Below are 22,756 nucleotides of genomic sequence, written 5' to 3'. Positions count from 1 at the left end.
GATTTATTTCAAAATTAATTTGATGTAAGGAAAACTTTTTGTCAGCCGCATAGCAAAAGTTTATGCAATTTTCAGCTAATTAAAACCAATGCCGACTTTTTATATAAAGTTTTAAATTGACGCGGAATTTCAAACATTTCACGTTTACATACAATTTATTTAATAGTATTTACAAGTTATTTATTTTATTTATTTTTATACACGAATATAGCAATTATTTTATTAACTTACGTGTTATTTTTTATTTCTATTGTTGACTAATAAACTTGTTTTGTTTTTTGAAACAAGTTGAAAAATAATCAAACAAGAACAACAACATTTTATCTTAATGTTTTTTCGAATATGATATCTTTATTTTGTTTTACTGTTGTCGAACAATTTGATACATTTTTATCAGAGAGTTTAGGGGGAATTAACATGCGCAAAATTTAATAAAAATAATAATGAAAACAAGCAAAAATTAAATTCAAAGTGACGTTGTAAATTCTTTTTTTTTATTATTTATTATTTTGTTAGTCGTGTTGCTGTTATTGTTATTGTTGCGTTTGTTTGTTTATTTTCAGTTGTGCTGTTTGTTTGTTGTTTGTTGGCAGCCGCAGCAAAAAAACATTTGCATAATTTAAGGCGTAATTTTGGCGCGTTGCTTTAAATTGATATTACAAGAGCAATTTGCGTTTGTCTCCCCTTCTCACCCCCAATTTTCACTCTCTCTTCTTGTGCGTGGCTAAAATGGGGGCTAAGTACATGGAAAAACTGTGCCATGGCAACATTTTTCTCTGCTCTCTCTGCCTCTGCTTTGGCTTCGTTTCGCTTGTTCAGGCAACCGGCGGGGCGTGTTCATTCATTTCCTGTTGCGCCTTAAGTTATGCAAAGCTTATGGCAAAGTGAACAAGCACTAAGTGAGTGGGTGGATGAGTAGTAGCAACATCAGCAACAGCAACAGCAGCAGCAGCAGGACAACAACTACAACTGTGACTCCATGGAAATGAGACAAGCACTGAGAATACTCACAGTAGAGCACAGAGCAGAATACATGGTATCGCCAGATAAGCGCACAATGCACAATCGCATCCCATGAATAAGTGGGCCAAAAGGGGTTGGATAGCTCTGTGAAACTAAGCCAAGCTGCGCGTTCCCAACAATATCGAAGGGTTCTTTAAGTCGAGGTTTGGGTTTACGGTATAATTAAACATCTAGAGTACATTCTGTTTAAAAATCGAAAGTAATTTAAAATTATACTCGTATTAAAAATATTAAAGTATAACAATCAATATTTTGGACTACTTTTCTCACTCGGAGATCATACGCCACAAATTTAAAAAAGGTTTTAATGATTACTATCCTGCAATTTTCCATTTTAGAATTAAATTACCTATATTTTCATTGTGATATAATTCCAATTAATTACTTATGACACTATGATATAATTCCAAATATATTGCAAATTTTAATTACTAGCCATCGACAGATTTTTTTCTTTTGTGTATTTTTTCGGTATATGAGTTTGGTATATTCTAATACCGCAATGTTTTGCATTTATTGAAAATGGATGCCGGGTGAATCACAGTCGAGCACAATCGCCCGTAACTTTCTTTATTGTCTCTATGGAATATTCCTCATAACATTCTGTAAGCACAACTATGGAAAGTACTATCTTTAATAAGCCTGTTTTGATTTAAAATAAATCCCATACAATATATTAAATACAACCTATAACGCAAGCGCCCTCTTGCAATATTTGTATTATAGAATGTGTCATTAAAACTGTGTAAACAATTTCTTTTTAAATGTGAAAAAAATTCTTTTAATTTAAACTTTCAGTTTGAATGAAACTCAACTACCGTAAATACGCAAAGCGGAGCAAATATAAAATATTAAATACAAAAAAACTTTCACATCATTGCATATTAAAAATCTACTGAAAGCACAGTCTTCGATGTGCCACATTTGGCATTAAATTGCATGAATGTTTGCTGGTCGCTTCCTCATTATTTAAATACCATAATCAGATCGCAGTTCACATGCAGATGCACAGATTCCAGATTCGAGATTCCAGTTTCACTTTCCGCTACAGACACTTCATCTTTTTCTGGGCCTGCTGTTGACATCTGTTAAATGCCGACAACTTTTTACAGCAATTAAAGGCTGCAATTTGTGCAGCGGCTGTGGCGCTTGTGATTACATGAAAATACATGAAAATTAATGCTGGCGTTGATTTGTGAGACAGACCGAAGCTTGCGCTTTCCCCCTTCCCCACCCCCTCAACCAACTGGCACGCCCGCACTTTTCCCAGGCGTGCATTCGTGCTACATGTTGCATGTGCCATGTTGCATACTTAATCATAATTGAAAGCAGATGTTCAACTCTTTAATGACACTAGAATTGCGCAAAAAATAAAACTCTCTCTTTAAACCGATCTAGTCCCAATAGTGGCGATGAGGAAGCGCCTCATTATTTGCCTGCTGCTGCGCCATGGGCCTGAAAGGTATTAAAGAGATATAAAAGAGTCAAGCGAACATCAACTGAACTAAGTTTAAACTCACACTGGATGCATTTGATAGGCTTGCGCCAAGTACAGACGCCCTTGAAAATCATTGGCCACATCATTGCTGCCACGACGACGACAATGCGGACAGTGTCCAGTGTACGGGGGCTCGCCTGCTTGACGTGGAGCTGGTACCAGGTTGGGACGCTGCCCAGGATTCATTTGTTCCTCTTCAGTTGCATAGGGATCGAATTTTGGCACCTGGGCGAACTTGTCCACGCCACGTCGCAAAATCGGAGCATTAGAGGAAAATATTTTCATCATCGGATCACGAGACTCGATCATCGCATTGGCAGCTCGTTGTTCGCTGACCCTAGAGTGGTGCATACCTCGTTTAAGGCGGGCTCCCATATCCGATATGTTAGCTATACCCAAATGAGCGACGAGCTTATCGCCATCCTCGCCCATCTCATCCACCAGGCTAGGAAAGCGATCCCGCTGGCAAGGTGCTTGGAAATACGGGCCTTTCGGATTCATTATTCAGCAATCTATAGGAAATTTAATCAAGTAAAGACTAGCAAAGTTTTCAGATAAATTTGTCAACTATTTACACTCGCCTGCTACTGTCGGCTGAATAGTAAAAAAAGTATTAAAAATAATGCTCTTTGAAGTAAATACAATTTTGAAAAAGTCAAAGTCAACTTGGTTTTAAATTTATTTTTAATTAGTATTGCAAAGTGTAAATTAATTTGACAGTTACTTACATATTACAATTAGTTCAATAATATACTTCTGATATATTGCCACATAGAGCCATTACATAAGTTTATATTCGTTTAATTATTTGGCTAATATCAGATCAAAAATTTTAGGAGTTATTAACGTCATAATTTTATATTAATGGTATGTTATGTTAAAAAACTTCAGGGACGTTATTGCGTTGTATCGTTATACCAATTATGGATATATTAATTAAGTATATATTAACCTTAATACAGCTTTCGCAATATTTTGATTTGTTGATGTTTGTAGGTGTCTTACAGCTTCACTTGTCCCGCCATAACGCCACTGACATCTATAAATTTCTCTTTAAAAAATTAACGTTGGCATGAAAACTTAAAATATGTCAGAAACTGAGATGATTGTTAACTTTATTAAAAAGATAAAAGACGCAAAAAAAATGGATGGCAACGCACTTGCTAATTTCATTTTATCAGTAAATTATCCAAACTGGAAATTAAAATCCATTAAAATGAAAGCTATAACAATAATTCAAATTACAACAAGGCGGAACAAGGCAAAAGTGAAATAAAAATAAAGCACAAAATAAAAAAAATCATTACACCCTCGAAAAACTCTCGAAATGCTTGATTAACGTTCAGCGAAATCACAATAAAAGTAATTATTTTGATTACAATTCTAATGTGCGACAAGAGAAGGAACTGAGAATAGAACTGAGAACTGAGAGATAGGCAGACAGGCAGACATACGGAGCGACACAGCGAACAGCCGAAAGGCAAATAAACATGCCCCCAAAATGAGGTATGTATAGGAAAAATGTGTAGTAGGCGTGGCACACACGCCCTTATAGGCACACACACACATACACACGGGCAACACATCAACATTAAAAATGTATTTTAATGTGTCGCCCGCTTTGTCATTTGGTTACCTTGCCGCCATTTTGACTGCCTGTTGTCATTTTTAATGTCTTTCATTTGGCACAATGAGGCCTTGTGGGCGTGACACATGCCCTCCTCCCCATACTTCTCCCGTACCCCCACCACCAACAGAAAAACAAACAAACAAACCATTAGGCACATTTCATAGCGTTTGTAAATCATAAAATCCTGTCAAATTCCTGAACACCTCACACAGAGTCAGCTCGATTCATTCCCCCCGTCGTGCAGCTTTTGCATTCCACATTGTGTTTGGAACTTTGGCTTTGACTTTCAGCTAATTACTTGTGATTTAATTTGAATTTGTAATTAGCCAGCAAAATGCCATTTTTGTGACAGTTTTGACAGGCAACCAGCCGAGACCAAAGACCCCAAACAACTGAGCACTGAGCACTGAGCTACGTGAACTTCTGAAAGGTGTGAGCTTGTCTCATGTGTTGGATTAGCGCGCCAAAGTTTTTAATTAGACAAGCAGCAGGCTGGTGCTGCCAACTCACTGCAAAGCTGCCAACTCGCTTGACGTCAAAATTCCTAAGCAAGTTCACAGACTTCTGCATAAATGGAGAGAAAATTACACTATCATCTCAATGCGAACTTGACTGATAATCTTGTAAAGTTCCTTGGATGTGTTATTAATAGTTTTGCTCGATTGATAGATATTAATTAGCGATGCGAAGTTGCGGTGTTTGACAAAACGAAACTGCCAACTGCATGCGAAGAACTGACAATCAAGATAAATTTGACATCAGGCTAGAGATGGTATAAAAAGTCAAAGAAAAATCACTTAAAATCATTCGCTGTGGGCAACAAAAGCACAGCAAGAAACCATCAACAAGCTGCCCGGCCCCATCAGTTTACTCCCCGCACCGCACCGCACCGCCCCGCCCACCTGTCCTTCTGTCCACCTGCTCAACTGACACACCCACATCATGAGGAGCCGATGCAGTCAAGTCTAACAAATGGCTGAGAGCTGGAAGCCGGGGAGCTAAGATGTCTGCTATCTAAAGCTGTTGATAAAGCGCACATTAAAATATATACGTATCTAAGTATCTCAAAGATACGACGGCGCCGTTACAGGTGAGGAGCGTCCTTCACTTCACTGCTACTGCTGCTGTTGCTGCTGCTGTTGCTTTTGGATCTCTCAAGCTGGAATGGGCGCATTCAAATGAAAACCGTGAGAATCAAAGCAGCAGCCAAGTGGAGCGTAAAGCTTTCAGTGCCTGGATTGGAGTAGAACTGACTGTGTCTGCTCAAAAACCTAAAACTGTCGGAACGATTGTCCAGAGGGTCGCTTTTCCCCCCTCTGCCCACCTCTCTTTGCCTTCGTTTTGTGTTGGGTTTCGTTTTCTCTTTTTTTTTTGTGTATTTTTTTGCCTTTACGTTTCATTTATTACGCACAGATTTTTTTCATTTGAGTTTTATTTTTGGATTTTTTTTCTTCGTAAATTAAGAATTTCCTTGCAGCTTTTTAGTGCTTCTCAATGACTTGAATTCACGTCCCGCTCACAGTCTCTTAACTGACTGTTGGCGTTATAAAAGCCCAACGCTTCATTGCACAAACATAGTGGCAACATCGCAGCCTGCTATTTCTAAAGGCCTGTTGTTTTGCCAGAGGGGTGTAAGCTCAAAAGCAGCGATGGAGCGATGGAGTGATGGAGGGGACGAGAGAGGACAAAGGGGATAGATACTTCGAACCGTTCTCTATCACTTAACAAAGCACACAACTTGGCTTGCGGTCGACACCCCAGAGACCCTACACTCTACACTCTACATACAACTACTAGTTTGATGTCTACAGCCCACAGTCAACACTCTAAAATCTAGCTCAAAGAGCTCCTCGAAGCGATATCATTTCTGCACACGTGAGCATTAAGTGTGAAGGGTGGTGAACGTTGTTGGGGTTGAGCGTTGCGATGCGTGTTTCTTTCAGAAAGTCTCAAAATGAAATTAATTAAAACAATATAAACAATAGAGCAAAGACATGCGTGCACCTAGACGAACAGTGAACCCAAGTTAGATGGGCTACAAAATGTGGCAAGGACTAAAGCGAGTTTCAAAAAATGAGTGTTTGATATTCCCATAATAATTATCTTACTTAATGATTCACATATAGAACTATTTTAAAATAAATTGTATAGGTTTACAAATACATTATTTTATAACTGTTTTGAAAAAATATTTATATTATAGAATTTGGAGTATAAAATATTTACCACTTTCTGTAAATTTAGATTAGAAAAAAAAAATCATAATCAAAAAATAATCAAAATTCAAGTTAAAATTAAATATAAATTTTAAAAAAAAAGTCATTTCAATACAGTTAGAGTAAAGAAAAAATTAACTAACATTACTTTTAACTGAATAATATACTAAATGTTTTAGCTATACATAAGCAATCCAGTATTAATAATATATAGTACAAAGAAACAAGTAAGAAAGCTAGTGTGCTTGAATGTAAGATTTCCGCTATAAGCAAAACAATGCGGTATTCATATTAAAATATACCAAATAAATGTATTTTAGCGGTACTAAAAGTAGAGTAAAGGCTGTACTTGGCATATTGATAAAGTACTAAATTAAAAATGTACCATTGAATACAAAAAGAAAAATTAAAATGTAATATGAATATAATCTAAAAAACCTTTTACACTGCTATGTAAAGTTACCTTTTTAGTTAGTTTTTACCGTAGCATGCTTACCACACAATTATAGACACTACACTCACACATACTCACTTATAAACTCACAACCACAAGCACACAAACACACACACACACACAGTTATATAGTTGAAAGGTCTTTGTAGTTTTACGAGTGACATAACCCATTCATATCATTCATTCAGATACTCGTATGAATTCTAGCACAAAAACTCACAATTTAAGCATATTGTTTACACAGGGCAAAGGCAAATAAAATGCAATGAAAATCTGTGGAATAGCAGTGCAGAAAAATAGAAAATCTCCGACAAGACCTCAGACAGAGAAAGTGGGAGGAGAGAGAAAGACTAGATATGACTAGGAGTAAGTGCAGTTGAGTAAAGTAAATCAAAGCAAATAAAATAAGCAAATTATGAAATGCAGAAAAGACAAAAAGAGGGCAAAAGCAAGGAAAATAAATTCATCTTGCGTCTGTGCCACACTGAATCGGAGCTAGATCTCAAAAACTGGAACCAGAGCTGTGGCAAGGAGTCGCTCAAGATTGGACATTGATAGCGTACGTGGTCAGGCATATATATGAAGAAGCTCAGACGCTAGACGCAGCACAGCGAAGAGCAGCATGAGCAGCAGCAGCAGCAACAGCAAAAGAAGAGGAAGAGATGCCGCAAAATGTGGCAGGGTAAACATGTTTAAAATATTTATGTGCCCATCTCGAAGCGAGTAGTTCTTGCTGCGGCTGCTCAACTATTATTGTGGTGGCACTTTGTCTTTGGCTTGACAAAAACCGCGTCTCCTCCTCCCCTTTTCCGCTCATTTTTGAGCGCTGCCGCCCACCTGGCATTGTCTTGCGGCGACGTGTGGCATCAACACACGTTTTGGCAATGAACAGAGCAGAGCACGTGTGTTTATTTTTATTTGTGGCAATGGCAAAAGGCAGCACACACACGCAAGACCCAAAAGCAAAAGAGTGCGAAAGGGAACAAGAGGAAAGTCTTGTCGTTTTTGGCTGTTTTTTGCTGGAAATTTATGTTACAAGCTGCTCATAAATGTCAACGTTGCCGCAGTGCTCGACTCGACTCGACTCGGCTTGGCTGATTGAAATTTTCATTACACACTTCTGAAAGGGTTGAAGACAACGAAGTAAAGACTGCGAAAAACTTTACCTGAAAGATACATACAAGGAAGTCTTTTCACGTTCAAAAACATGTGTGATAACTAAACTCAAAGCTAAAAATGCATATAAAAAATATATATACTCGTATTTCAATTTATTCAATTTTTTATCTATGCCTGCTTATAGTTTTTTTTAATTAAATACAAATATTGTTCATTTCAAAATTCTTCTTTTCTCAATTAAATACTCACTTACTATTTTTCCAATTTCATATTCCTTTATTCAAATATGGAATCTTAGTGTGCAAAACCAGAAAAAATATTTAATCACATTGTAACAAGCAAAAAAAAAGGCATAAGGAATTGCCAAGTTTTCATATGGCATCAATTTTGCAGGTAATATTTTGAGGCAATTTCCACTTGTTTGCTGTGCAAACATTTGCTTGGGCTTCACATTCTAATTCTAATTCTTTTCCTTGGAGGCCTGTCGCATCAAATGCAAAGTAAACAGCATCATTAAAAGCTGAGCACCTGCGAGCGCATTTCACTGGGGGGTTGGGATATGGTTGGGGCTATTAAGAACGTTGCCACTTCATTCAAATTAAGCATACGCCGTGTGGAACGGCCCTGGCCCTGGCCACTGGGAGGCCATCAGCCTACGTGAGAGCCACCACAAAAGACAACGTTGCCTTTTTGCTCACTGTTCAAATGTTAATCGCATTTCTTGGTTTTCCCACTCTGCCCTCCGTTTCCTTCTCCTTTTGCCACTTTGTCTGTGTGTCCTTTGGCTTCGACAGCACAAGATGTGAGGGAGGCAAAAAGGGTTTTCTTTGTCCTGCTAGCTGCCTTCTACCTTCTACCTTCTTCCTTCTGTTGCGTCCCGCACGTCAGTCACTCATTTGTTTTGTCTTCTGTGCGCTGCGTTGCCCACAAAATGAAAATGGAAATTGGTTTTCTCGGTTTCTCGCTGTCCTCGACCAGCAGTAGCAACAACAAATAACAGCAACGGCAACGACAGTAAGAACACCAACAACAACATTAATTTAAAATGTAAATAAAGTGACAAATTACCTGAATTAGTGACACAGCGTTCATCGCATTTTCGCGCTGTCTGCTCCTTTTTCTTTCCTTCTCTAACAATTTTTTTTTTCTCATTTGCTTCCTCTGTAGCCTATTTGTTTTTTATTTTTTTTAAATGAACAATGCTTGCTTTTGCTGTGGTCGTCATCAACGTTGTTGACTTTCTTTTGCTGCACAGATTGTAATATAAGCTAATTGCATTCAAGAGGCCCAAAGATAGTGTATTTTTACAAAAAATATTATGCAGACTATCCTCAAATTATATAGACTAACGAGGGATAAGCTCACTTTCGTTACAATTTAGTTTGTAAGGAATAAACATATATTTCATAAAAAAGATCAATCAATCAGATATATTTTGTATTCTATATATATATTTTTAATGTACTATATTAATATAGCCTTAGATACATTTTAGTAGATACATTTTTGTGGTATATTCTTTGGAATACGTTATGAATAATACCGAACTGTTTTCATTTTATTCAAAATGATCGAGCACACGCGACTGTAACTTTTTTACTTGTTTTTAGTATTATTGCGTGACTTACATTGCAATTATATCCTATTTATTACTTGAAAACCTTGAAAAAAATATTTTTTAAAGATTATTAAATATTTGTGGAAATTATATATGAATTTTGTCGTAAAAATCTATATAAAAATTTTATTCAAATTTGTATCTAACAAACTTTGGTATTGAATAAAATTGGTAGTTGTAGGGATTTTTATAATTTAATAAAATATTTTGTAGCATCATAGTCTTTAAAAATTTAAGCATAATTTAATCCTTTAGCTTACGAATCCGTTCCAATAGCTTTCTCCATTGAACTCTTATTACATTATGGCTACATCCCAATATAAAATTTCTAACATTACAAAATATAATCTGCCCTTTTGAAATTCAAAACTTTAGTGTGTTACTTTAAAGCCTGGACGCAGCGAGCTATTAAATTCAATTATTTGGTAAGCTCAATATTGAATCAAGTTTGCAAGACATAGAAATGAGCATACAGAATACAGGACATTTCCGAATGAGTCGCAATCTCTAGATCTCTTCGCACAGCTGTCGTGTAAATATTTAATTTACGAAATTCCATAATAAAATTTTGCTTTTCATGGCACCTTCTGTTATTGTTGTTGCTTTTGCTTTTGCTGTTGATGTTGGTGTTGCTTTAAGGCAGCTGGGTTTTCATTTCGCATGCCAATTGTTTGGCAAGTGTCAAAATAATAACAAGCCGCCCCTTGGCAAGATTCAAGCCCAACCCCAAAAATGTGGCAGAGTGAAAGCGGCCCACAAGCGAGAGTCAGCCCTTAGCACAATGCTGAATGCCAAGTGTCAAAATATTTCAGCAAATTTTTTTTATGTTAATTTTCTATTAATAAAATAAATATTAAATCAGAGCTGTGCGGGGTGACAAATGTCGCAAGACGACTCCCTTAACCGATGACTATATTAGAGACCAAAACCACTAATTTATCCCCAGAGACTGGGGACTAAGGTGCGGGAGGATGGATGGATGGATGAGGAGGTCAGAGGTGGGTGGGAAAAGCGGAAAAGCGCATACACAGCTGTTGCCTGGCTGGATGGGAAACACCCTTCGCTGCGGGTGGTGACTTTGATTGGAGCTTTTCTTTTCCATTTTCCTTTTGCTTGCTTCTATTTAAATTTCATAAATTTAAGACTTACTGAGCCAATTTGATATTGTGTTATTAAATTTAACGTTTGGCTAACTCCCGCCTACTTCCAGGCTTCTCCAATTCGAAGTCCAAGTCCAAGTAAGTCGTTCATTTTCATGGCTCTGCGGCATTTTGTTTTCTAATTGTTATGGGACAACAACAATAGCGAGTCGAGCTTGTTGCTGTTGTTGTTGTTGTTGTTGTTGTTATTGTTCGACTTCTTCCAGTTAGTGTTAACCCTTTTGCGTCTTAGTTGCCACGCGACTGCTGCTTAGCGGCTCATTAGCCAAGTTTTATGTTGCAGCCAAGTTGCCTGCTGGATGGGGAGGTTGCAGCAGCAACGTCGAAGAGAAGTTACCCATAATTTGTAGATGTTGTAAAACTTTTGGCCGTAAACAGGCGAAAAGATGATTTTCCACTTGCGCCTCGCAGCAAGCAATAAAAATTCGGTGTTAAATTTCAAATTTACTCACAAAATATTGTCGAATGCTGCGAGGCTGCAAATTATGCGAATCGATATTCAGATAATTACACTTATTTCAGAATAAAAGCGGAGAAGTGGGAAACACTTTAATTGAAGGTCGAATAAGGAGTAAAATTAAATTAGAAACGATCCACTTGCAACAGATTTGTAAATTCACCTAATATGCAAATTTAAATACGTTAGACATTAAAATGAAATGGAATTTTAAATTCTTTAAGATGTAACTTCATAATTTAATTATTTAGGCACATTAAAGTGTAATTTTATATTGCATGCATTGTTGGTATTAGTTAGCAATCTCTCCATCGATTCTTATCCATTCGAGTACTTTAATGTTTTTCGTTTAAATGCAACGAATGGGAGCTTAGAATGCAGAACGCAGAACGCGCGTTGTATGCTGCAAATGCTCGTTAAATGTGTTCGTTGTGCAGTCACGAAAACAGGTAACAAAGTTTTGCAGTCAAGCCACCTACCGAAAAATATATTACCGATGCACACAGCTAGCTCCCCATTTCGGGGCAGTGCATTACGAGCTGTGTAAAATGTGTCTCTGGCCCCAAAACAATTTGCCAGCAGCTATTTTGCATTGCATATTTGCAGGCGCATAACTGTCTGCCTCCGCTGCCGTTGTTTTTGTTGTTTGCTGCTGCTGCTGCAGCTGCCGGAATGTGCAACTCAGTGTCTGACTAACCCGTTTACCCAAGCTGGCGCCAGCTTGCAGCATGCAGCATGCAGCAAGCAGCGGAAGCTACTTGTTGGGTTAATGACGTCGTAAAAAGTGCTGCAGCTGCTGCTGCGTGAACTGACACCGTTAGCTACTGGAAACCCTCGCAACGAACTACCTGGTATAATAATTATCCGCAGCTTTTCCTTCTTCTCCAGCTCGCTTTCTCTCTGTCTCTCTTTCACTTGTTTTCTCATTCTCTTGTCTCAGCTCAGATTGCAGTCTGTACTGGTTACAGTTGTGCTTAAAGATGCTGCCAGCGAGCAGATAACAAGCAAGAAAGCGATGGACCAAATGATGTATACGATAATAGTGATGCTACGACGGCATTGCTCGTGCTTTTGGTATTAATTCCTTTCGTCTCGACTTGGGTCTAATAAATCTCAAATAATTTAAGACGCAACTAAAGGCATTTTAGTTTTTCCTTAGAAAACAGAAACATTTTTGTTATAATTGTTGATCAGAAATAAGAAATTTATATGAAAGAAAGATAAAAAATTATTAAATTAGGAGTATTTTTGAAATACTTAAATAATAATTTAATGTTTTTTTCCCTAATACAGAAAGAAAAAAATTATATTATAATTATTTTAAATCAAGTATAAAAATATTTGCCGATCTATGCACATTTTATAAATCTATAGAAAAAAATGTTCTACATTTTTAAAGAATTTTCTATAAATTATTTTTATTATTTTACAAAATTAACAATAATACAAAATAATATTAAAGCTAATTAGCTCTGTCACTATAAATTATTATAAATTGTTATATAAAATTTCGAATTCCTTGAAAATTGTTTCAACTATATAAGCTAAACTTAAAAATTAAAGTTCTGTTAGATTCCTCTTCAAATTATTGTCTAAAATAATAAAAGTGAGCCCATCTCAAGCAAGCCTTGTGCTCATGCTCAGTAAGCTAAGCTATTGCAAAGAAATTATATAAAGAAACTCTCACATTTTATAGAACTTTCGTCTTTGCCACATAAAGTTGAAAGTGCTATAATAAACAGCAAAATTATTTCCTCCAACATTTTGGGCTAAACAAAATATTATTCTTGTTGTTCCTATTTCTGTGAAGTGCAGGTGAGATTTATAAAAAAAAGGCTAAAATTTCATTAATGGGGATTTCAATGCTGATATCAATTGCAGCACCAAAGAAAGAGAATCGTCTTTAAGATGTGCGGATTCGGCTGTGGCAGCTACGGCTTTGGACCTTGGGGCGCATGTGGACCTTGGTCAGGTGCCTGTAGCTATGGTCCGTGTGGCGGTTGTGGCCCCTGTGGGGGTTATGGATTCTACGGCGGCTGTGGGCCAATGCGCGGCTGTGGTCCCTCTGGTCCGGCCTGTTGGCCCTTTGGCTTATATACGTGCTGAGCTTTGGAATGAAATTAGGAGCAATCTCGCATCTGAGCGCATAATGCCCCGACCGAAAGTTTCGCGGCACTGAAAGATGGGTGTTGCGTGTCTACATGAATCTTGGATTATTGGGTTTTTGGCTCTGTGGCTCTGTGGCAAAGCAACAAACACCCAACAAAGCACAAGGTAAGCTCTGTGTGGTATTCGTTTCAAGCAGCTCCCCCGTCAGTGGCGTCAGTTTTTGGCCTTGAGGTGTGAGCCATGTTAGCTAGCAAGCAAGGAAGCAGATTGCGGAGCCATTTCGAGTGCTAGGCAAATTGAAAATTGCTTGACAGCCGAAACAAAGCGCAGTGCTTGTGCGTTGCCAATAAAAAATTTTACAATCGCAAATAGAGAAGGTCGAAAAGAGGATGCGGATCGCGGGCGCAATTCAATAACTCGTGTGCAAAGAGTTGACGTGCGTTGAGCGGGGTTGGGGTTCGATTGTAAACAAAACTCGTAATTTGAATTCCTTACCGAGGCAAAGTCGTCGCCGTCGTCGTCGATGTCGTGTCGCGTGTGTAGGTGCAAAAGGTAAAGCGGATTTCATTCTCTGGCCCCGTTGTCGGTGGCAACATGAAAAGCGCCAAAGAAAGCTTAGCTAGCAGTGGGACAGGATGAGTGTATGCGTGTGTGATTTTTATTACGAAATTTTTCGTGCTTTTGTGTTCATTGTTTATTTGACTGTTCTTTTTTTGTGGAATGGGCAGTTGGAGAGAGAGTTTAGCACCGGTAAAGCCGCCTGCAGTGCCAGCAAAATTGTACTTTGCTTTATGCCGTATTGCCGTTGCAAATTGCTGGCGCCCTCTGTTGTTCTGTAGCTGCGCTACGGGTGGGCCCACTCGAAAGTATGCAATAAAAATTTGCAACGCGAAATTTCCAACAGCTAACTTTATTAATGCAAATGTGCTTTTACAAAAGTAATCCAAATTCATTTACAGATTGCTCTTGGACAGTTTTGCCATATGGATCGATGCTGCAGATTAACCTTAAGAATTTCTGTAACTATGGCGTAAGAGCAACCACCAATAAAATTGTATTGTCTTGAAGTAAACTGCAATTGTTTGATTTCGTTGCTTGCCTTTCTTAGGCTCTGTTCCTGCTGCTAGTGGTTCTAAGCCCTGTACATGCTAGCTTACCTTGTTTACAAGCCTACTTCCCCCCTCCCTCGCATCTCGTTTGTTTGCTACGCCAACGGCAGTTGACAACATGTCGCGGCAAATGGCTGGCGGCCTTAAATGGCAGCGTGAAGAACACAAGCAAAGAAACTGAAAGTCATGAAAGTCGCTTGCTGTGTTTGTGTGTGTGCGTTTGCTTTTACTTTTTAGCCTTTTGCTGTTCACATTCCTGTTGCGCTTAATGTCGCCTCACGCCCCACGCTCCACGTCTCTCTCCTATCTTCGCTCTTTAGCAATTTTCATGCTGTGTCACGTTATTTATTTCTGTTGTAATTTTTGAGCCTGGCAAAACCCTTTCACAGTTTGTGCTGGCAAAAGTTTTCTCCTACTGCCTCGAAATTAACATAAAAGCAACGTTATCACAGTGTGTGTGTGTGGGCGTGGCATATGTGCATATGTGTGCGTCGTGCCTGTCTCTTGGCTGTTTAATTATTTTGTTAAACAGTCGCAAAGTTACGATAACGCCGTCAAAGTAGGCAACGCCCCACGCGTCTTCATTTTAGGATCTCCCTCGCTCCTCTCGCCGCTTGTGTCAACCATTTTTATGGGCAAAACATGTTGGCTAAGCCGTTAATACACAATCCTTGGCCGCAACTAACCCCCACAAAGTAATGGACAGGCTGTGCGACAGTCGAGTCGCTCTCTCAATAAGCCTTAAAGCGCATTGTGGTCACTTTTGGATGTTGTTGTTCGCCGCCGCTCTTTTTTTTTGCTGGTCAACTAAATCCCCTTATGCTATTTTTGTAAAGCCCATCTCAGGACGCTTGACTTTAATGGCACTTTGACAACAAGAGTTAGAGAGGGGACCGGGGAGCGGTGACTTGGCAAAAGCTTGGTTGTGAGTGTCACGCATTTACAGAGCGAATACCTTAAATACTTTTTGACTTTTCTTTTGAGCCAAGTGCAAAATATGTCTTCGTCGCAGTCCGCAGTCTTCCCTTTAGTACATTGCGACCTCACAAATTACTCACACACACACACACATGAGTGTGTCATTATTTGCTTTGACGAGCCACAAGTTGGATGGGGTCCCTATGATAGTATGCCAACTCCTTTGACTCCCCCTTGGTCAGAGTACAAAAGAGCGAAGCTGCTATTTAAGCACTTTCGGCAAAACGAGGCCAATTTTAGACCACATGTAAGGCAATCCAAAGTATTATTTGTGTAGGATACTCTTACTTTTTAAGGGAATGACTGCTATAGTATGGAGTCCGTTTGAAAAAAAACAGTTTTTAAGCTAATTCATTCGAAAGACACCATTCAATAAATTTGAGGTTTCACCATTCGTTGATTTCGGTGAGTTGTGGGGAAGCACCTACATCGTAGAGCTAGAGATATTTTTTTTTTGACACCACTTCACACCAATTTCAGCACGCAGATCAAGTATGTGACAAATTTTTGCCACGCCCACTTTCTCAAATACATAAATATACAAGTACAAATGTGATTTTAAAGCTATAATGGCGAATTTTGATGTTATATTACAACTGTAGTATTTATGATTTATTATGGTTATAATCGAATTAAAATTCTAGAAGTTAATAAAAACAACTTTTATGGCCAAGAACGCCCGCTTTCTACGGGTCTTAGTGGCTTTGGCTGAGAATCTGGTATATTTTGCACTCTGTGGCATATTTCGAACTTTATCAACATAATAAATATGTTCCAAAAAAATATGTACCAAATTTGATTGTTTTTGGGGTACAAATTGCGGTATATTTAAAGAATAACACTGCACTGTTTTGCTTTTATTCAAAATGGCCTTCTTATTTGTTTTTTAATAAAAATTGCTTTAAAATAACTACAGCAATTTTTAATTTGATTGAAGCCAACCCATAACCAATATATAGATTATTATATGTACTAAAAAGCATGACTCTAGGTTCTAAATTATGTTTACTATTCAATTGCATGGTAATAATCTAAAATAAACTTTATCTGCAAGCAAGGTTTACAAGTGTTGCCGAAAAAAATATATGTTTATCTCGTAAAGTGTTGCCTTTGAGATCCAGTGTTTCATACAGACAAATTGAAAGACAAACATAGCACTATATTCTCAGCTGTTAACGCTGATCACTTTACAGGGTGTCAGATGACTCCTTCTGCTTGTTATATAAGTATGTACATTTGAGGAGGCGCAAAATTAAAATAAATAACCTTCTATAATATGAGTATCGAATATTTAACTATCTAACTAGAATTTAAATTTACTTTAATATTCATTTCATATATGTTATGTTAGTGTAGACTTCCGATCATTTTTCCGATATATTTTCCCTCGTCAATAAAAAAATTCTTTTCATTACATTTTTTGACCTGTATTGGCATTTGCATTTCTTTATTTTACATCAATAAATTGAACTCTGATTGAGAGTCGTATACTTAATCAATTAGCATGTAATCTGGTGGATTTTGTCATTTGCATTTTCCTTCTGCATGAAGCGGTTTCAACTGAAGCTTGGTACCTGTTTCGACTGCTATCTAAGCCGTGGGCTGCACACAGCGGGTATTCTCGGGCAGATCACAGATGCCCTTCAGGGCATTGAAGTACTTGGAACCACAGCTAACCTGCAGTGGCTTGCCGTAGCGACAGATGTAATAGTTGTTGCAGCTCGTCAAGGAAGCCAGCATGAATCCGTCGGGCTTATTGCGGCACACGTAGCTCGTATAGATGTCCATATTCAGCTCACTGGATGTCGATGACATGTGCATGGGCTGATGGAAAACTTCTGGCAAAGGACCATTTGGCATGGCTACCGGACGCACTTTTTGGGACGAGTGCACCAACTTGTTAGACGAAGCGGCTGTGGGACATTTTGTAGTAACGACTGGAGCACATGGTGTGGTTGTTACCTCAACACAAGGAGTGGTTGTTGGATCAACACATGGAGTGGTTGTTGGATCAACGCATGGTGTGGTTGTTACCTCAACACATGGAGTGGTTGTTGGATCCACACATGGAGTGGTTGTTGGATCAACACATGGAGTGGTTGTTGGATCAACACATGGTGTGGTTGTTACCTCAACACATGGTGTGGTTGTTACCTCAACGCATGGTGTGGTTGTTACCACAACACAAGGTGTGGTTGTTACCTCAACGCATGGTGTGGTTGTTACCTCAACACATGGTGTGGTTGTTTTCGTAGTGACTTCGGGAGCACAGGTGGTTGTTGCAATGGTTGTTACAGTTTTGGTTGTGACTTCAGGAGCACAAGAGGTTGTTGTTACTTCAGGAGCGCAGGATGTAGTTGTTGTTGTCTTGGTTGTTGTGGTTTTGGTTGTGACTTCGGGAGCACAGGTGGTTGTTGCAATGGTGGTTACGGTTTTGGTTGTGACTTCGGGAGCACAAGAGGTTGTTGTTACTTCAGGAGCGCATGATGTGGTTGTTGTTGTCTTGGTTGTTGTGGTTTTCGTTGTGACTTCAGGAGCACAGGTGGTTGTTGCGATGGTGGTTACGGTTTTGGTTGTGACTTCAGGAGCGCAAGAGGTTGTTGTTACTTCAGGAGCGCACGATGTGGTTGTTGTTGTCTTGGTTGTTGTGGTTTTGGTTGTGACTTCGGGAGCACAGGTGGTTGTTGCAATGGTGGTTACGGTTTTGGTTGTGACTACAGGAGCGCAAGAGGTTGTTGTTACTTCAGGAGCGCAGGATGTGGTTGTTGTTGTCTTGGTTGTTGTGGTTTTCGTTGTTACTTCAGGAGCGCAAGAGGTTGTTGTTACTTCAGGAGCGCAGGAGGTGGTTTTCGTTGTGACTTCAGGAGCGCAAGAGGTTGTTGTTACTTCAGGAGCGCAGGAGGTGGTTTTCGTTGTGACTTCAGGAGCGCAAGAGGTTGTTGTTACTTCAGGAGCGCAGGAGGTGGTTTTCGTTGTGACTTCAGGAGCGCAAGAGGTTGTTGTTACTTCAGGAGCGCAGGAGGTGGTTTTCGTTGTGACTTCAGGAGCGCAAGAGGTAGTTGTTACTTCAGGAGCGCAGGAGGTGGTTTTCGTTGTGACTTCAGGAGCGCAAGAGGTTGTTGTTACTTCAGGAGCGCAGGAGGTGGTTTTCGTTGTTACTTCGGGAGCGCAAGAGGTTGTTGTTACTTCGGGAGCGCACGGAGTGGTTGTTGCTTCGGGAGCGCACGGAGTGGTTGTTGCTTCAGGAGCGCAAGGAGTTGTTGTTACTTCGGGAGCGCAAGGAGTTGTTGTTACTTCGGATGCACAAGTGGTGGTCACTGTTTCAGCGCAAGGTTCAGCAGCAGTGTTGCTACCAATGACGGCGAACGGCGCGACTGTTTGCTTAACTTCAACGCAGCCAGTGTTGTAGTTGACACATTCCTTGATCTTGGCATCGAAGAAGTACGAACAGACAGTCTCGAGAGCAAGACCACTTTGGCACTCGTAATACTTGGAGCAGCTTCCGGGCACCAAAGCGCGGAAACCATCAGATTTATTCACGCAGACAAAGCGACGATATAGCTGATTGTTCACAGCAGCCACTGAGGTTCTGATGTTGGCAGCATTGCTGACGGCCACCAAAAGGGCCAGACAGCCGAGGACTAGAAGAAGGAAGAATTACGAATTAGTCCTGATAGAGTGTCTTATGTGTGGTCCTCTTTATACCGTAATAGGATTTCATTTTCTATGTAGAAATGAGATTGAGAAGCTGCTATTCCTTGGTTATCGATCGCTGGTAGCAAACTTGTTACAGATGCTTTCCACAAATGACATTGCTCCCAGTGGTAGTCGCTTTTATATGGTAGCTGCAGTGTATCGATACGCATCTCTGCTACATGATGTGGTTGCCTTATCTCATATGATAGATAGATAGCCAGTTACCTTGATATTGACTGCTACCCGGGAGGCTGTGCGGTGAGTGTCTGGTGTGTGTTTGATGTCAGACCTATTGACATATCTTATCGATTACAATTGGTTCGTCACCATTTTTCAATTTATTTAATTGGTTTGTACTCGGAAATGTAACAAAGAGACCCTTACAAATCTGCATAGTTCCCACTGTACTTCAGAGCCAAAAGCCCACTGATTTTCTCAGGCTGTGTTTGTGGTCAGTGCCTGGTGACGTTAATTTATCAAAGGAATTTACAATTGTTTAATTAATTAGATGCTTGCCACATTTGTACACATACACACACACAAATATGCAAATACTCACTCACTCATCAACTGCACATAGCAGAGCACGAGTTAAATTGAACATATTTGCAGTTGAGTCGAGTGAGCTGGTCAAGTTGAGGGTCAATGCAGCAGCTGAGCCACTGCCAATGGAATTCATCAGCCCTTTCAAAGCATTTACAGCACATTTACTTCAAAGGAATTAAATCTCGGAGTACCAGAAATATTTTATTTGTTTTCTCAATGTGATATGCAATACTAAAATGTTCAATAGCACTTAATTCTTTTATTTTTATTGCAATCTATTTTAATAAATATGTTTAAGTATTTATTTATATATCTGAAACAATCACGAAACAACAAAACATATATATGATTTTCAGTATTATGATTTTGATCCCAGTAGTTAAAAGTATTAATTTTTTAATAGTATTAGTAGTCTTAAGCGGAATCTGCTTTTAGAGGTTGTTAAAGATATGAACACATTAGTTCATTTCTCTAAAAGAGTATGTTTATAAACATTATAGAAGGATGTTGTCAATTGACTTGAATACCTTAGGTTTGAACTTTCGTTCCATTGAGAAAATATACGATGCATGTGGAAGCAGCTGCTTGCTCGTATTTTCTGGAATCCCCATGATAAGAATCAAGCAGAATGAAGCAGATGTAGTACGCCTGATAGTACCCACGTAGTAGTTTGTAATTACAATTAAATTGATAAGGAATCACAGTGCTTGGCGGGTATATCAAAACCGCGTTGTTTCCGTGACAAAAGTCGTGCGTGTGCGTGTTCGAGGGTCTCTCTTGGGGCTTTCATGGCACATCAAAAACAATTATCAGAGTCGAGGCTTGTGATTACCATCTACTTGACGGCAACAGGAAACATTACACATACCATGCAAATACTTGAGGAAATGCCTACAAATATACTAGAATGTCTCTACTTGTAATATAAAGTGTATCTGTAATTCGGTTATAAATAAATCAACTTTAATTATGTTTTCATTTGAAAATTTGCTGAACAACTTGTCAACGCTTTTTTTCATTGGAAGAAATTGTTTTTAATATTTACTTGTTGAATCATTTGTGCAGCACAGAAAGCGGAAAAGTTCACAAGAGAAATAATGACTCGTGATTTTTTCGCAGAAGAAACGAGTTAGAATATTTCCGATGCGAATATTGCCCATGAAATGCGTAATTTAAACATTAAAATGAAACTAATTAAATTTTTTAAATATTCATAGAAATTTAATTATACAAAAATATATTTTTCGATGGTTGCAAAGTCTCTCAAAAGTAATTAAACTATTAGCTAACAAATATTTATTTGTTCAACTCAAATAAAATGCCAAAAAATGGGGTGGCAAAAAAAACAACAACGTTGCTCTTTTGACAGTTTATCCATTACATAAATTTATATCAATATCTAAACAGAAAAAGACATGAAAATTAATTTCAAATTAGAATTCAATTTGGAATAACTACAAATGGCGTACGAAAAATTATCAAACACACATTAAGCGTGGCCAACAACAACAACAACAGCAACAGCATTGACAACATTGGCAGCAGTGGCAATAACAACAGCAATAACAACAACAGCGGCATCGGCAGCAATGACAACAACTTGTTAGGCCATAAAAAGTGTTTGCTATTACCGGCAATTACATTAAAATCAGGCAACAACGACAACAACAAAATCCATATAATAAAACATTTCAACGAAATTGAATTGAATTTCTGTAACGACAACCCTTTCAAGGTGGTCGGTCCCAAACCGCTTCACAGGCGAAAAAAGGGGGTCAAAGAGGAAGGCAGTTGGTTTGTTGGGTAACCCAACTGAAGGCAACAACTGTGCAAACATTTTGGGTCAACATTTTTTGATATTGGTGACCGCCTGCAGCGCATTAGCCAAAAACCGTGGACACAACCAGAGCGAAAGAGTTGGTGTGAAGTAAAGATAAAGAGGCAAATAGATAGTCAAGAGAGAGAGAGAGAGAGATAGACAAACTAAAGGCTACTTTTTATAAAAATCAATAGTTTAAAAATTTAAATTCACTTTGGCATGAACAACTTTAAATTTTTCATGCGCTTGCCAGAAGCCAAAGCCAAAGCTAGAGCTGTGCTTGCTTACTTGCTTATTTATGCGACTTTATTTTACACTTGACTAAATGCATTCGATAACACAAAAAGAGAAACGAGTAGAAAAAAGAAACAAAAGAAATCACTTAACCCTTGAGCGACCCCGACACATGCGAAATTGACTTGAATTATCGAATTTCGTATGGGTTCTGCAACTGGGCACGGCCATCGTCTGTCGGGCGACCCTTTTATCAAACTTGAACTCAAGTTCAGGCATCGGCATCGGCACCAAAAACAAGAAACATCTACGAGTGCTTAGGACCAGCAATGGACGACTTTTGGATACTATAGAAACATATTTAATCGGAAATATCAGTAACTTTTCGAAAAAGCTTTGAAAAGATTAAAATAACATAATGAACATTAACAATAGAAATATCTAATATGTATTATGACAAATTATCGATTGGTTAAAATAGAAGCGAGGATCTCTATTCTAGAAGTATATAGAAATAACTGTTAAAAGTTCCAATACAAGTTTATATAAAAGTTTTAATATTCTTGAAGTAGATAGATAAAACTGTTCGAAATATGAGTCTTTCTTAAAATATTTGTAAAATAAAAAAATCAAAAGTTTTTGAAAATATATTTAACTTAGTTCTAAATGTTTTTATGTTACTATGACAAATTAGAAAATGTTGGATAACATTTATTTATAACTTTCTTATAAATCACGCAACTCTATGGTAACATTTTTAAAGGGTATTGAAGCGAAAGAGCAACAAAAACAAAACGGCGGGCACACATGACGCGTAGCCGAGGGAAACGAGGGGATCAAACGGAATATAAATCAGTTTAATGATTTTTATGCCAGTAAAAACAAAAAGGAAAATACGCACAGCGAACGAGTACGAAAGAGATGGAGACATTGAGCGAAAGAGAGGAAAAGAAGAGACAGAGCGTGGGTTGTGTTTGCATTGCTTTGCTTGCCGCCGGAAGCGGAAGTTGGCGAAGTGTGCGAAAAAATGAAATAAAATAAAAAATGGACGACGCAGGCAGCTTTAAAAGCTGTTGGCATTTCGTTTAAG

At 38.5% G+C, this 22,756-nt stretch overlaps 2 protein-coding genes and 1 long non-coding RNA gene across 4 annotated transcripts; 1 reads left to right on the top strand and 2 right to left on the bottom strand.

Annotated features, from left to right (window-relative positions):
- Nucleotides 1-2,345: 2,345 nt before the first annotated feature.
- LOC132793925 (uncharacterized) lies at nt 2,346-3,033 on the bottom strand. The gene is made up of 2 exons (XM_060804087.1): nt 2,544-3,033; nt 2,346-2,478 (listed from the first exon to the last, which is right to left on the bottom strand). Exons 1-2 carry the CDS (start codon nt 3,020-3,022, stop codon nt 2,418-2,420), a joined length of 540 nt encoding a protein of 179 aa, XP_060660070.1. The 5' UTR covers nt 3,023-3,033; the 3' UTR covers nt 2,346-2,417.
- Nucleotides 3,034-12,830: 9,797 nt separating this feature from the next.
- Nucleotides 12,831-14,356, top strand: LOC132798852 (uncharacterized). Its single transcript, XR_009633981.1, has 3 exons — nt 12,831-12,990; nt 13,057-13,449; nt 14,244-14,356. It is a non-coding gene; the product is annotated as an uncharacterized LOC132798852 (long non-coding RNA).
- Nucleotides 14,357-16,798: 2,442 nt separating this feature from the next.
- LOC132798858 (mucin-2) lies at nt 16,799-19,165 on the bottom strand. Of its 2 annotated transcripts, XM_060810851.1 has the most exons (3): nt 19,077-19,165; nt 18,247-19,012; nt 16,799-18,213 (listed from the first exon to the last, which is right to left on the bottom strand). In XM_060810851.1, the coding sequence occupies exons 1-3, from the start codon at nt 19,090-19,092 to the stop codon at nt 16,962-16,964; spliced, it is 2,034 nt and encodes a 677-aa protein (XP_060666834.1). In that variant the 5' UTR covers nt 19,093-19,165; the 3' UTR covers nt 16,799-16,961. The 2 variants fall into 2 exon arrangements, with proteins under 2 accessions (XP_060666834.1, XP_060666833.1); XM_060810850.1 differs by having other exon boundaries at nt 16,799-19,012.
- Nucleotides 19,166-22,756: the final 3,591 nt, after the last annotated feature.

Source organism: Drosophila nasuta, chromosome 2L (genome assembly GCF_023558535.2).
Source record: "Drosophila nasuta strain 15112-1781.00 chromosome 2L, ASM2355853v1, whole genome shotgun sequence".
Classification (NCBI taxonomy): Eukaryota; Metazoa; Arthropoda; class Insecta; order Diptera; family Drosophilidae; genus Drosophila; species Drosophila nasuta.
Note: the sequence above shows the minus strand (reverse complement) of the source record. Positions and strands in the feature narration are given on the sequence as shown.

Bases quoted from the DNA above. Each gene is read 5' to 3' on its own strand.
- LOC132793925 (XM_060804087.1), bottom strand. From the start codon at position 3,022: ATGAATCCGAAAGGCCCGTATTTCCAAGCACCTTGCCAGCGGGATCGC. The intron at 2,479-2,543 runs GTGAGTTTAAAC...AATACCTTTCAG, and splicing joins GCCTATCAAATGCATCCAGT to GCCCATGGCGCAGCAGCAGG.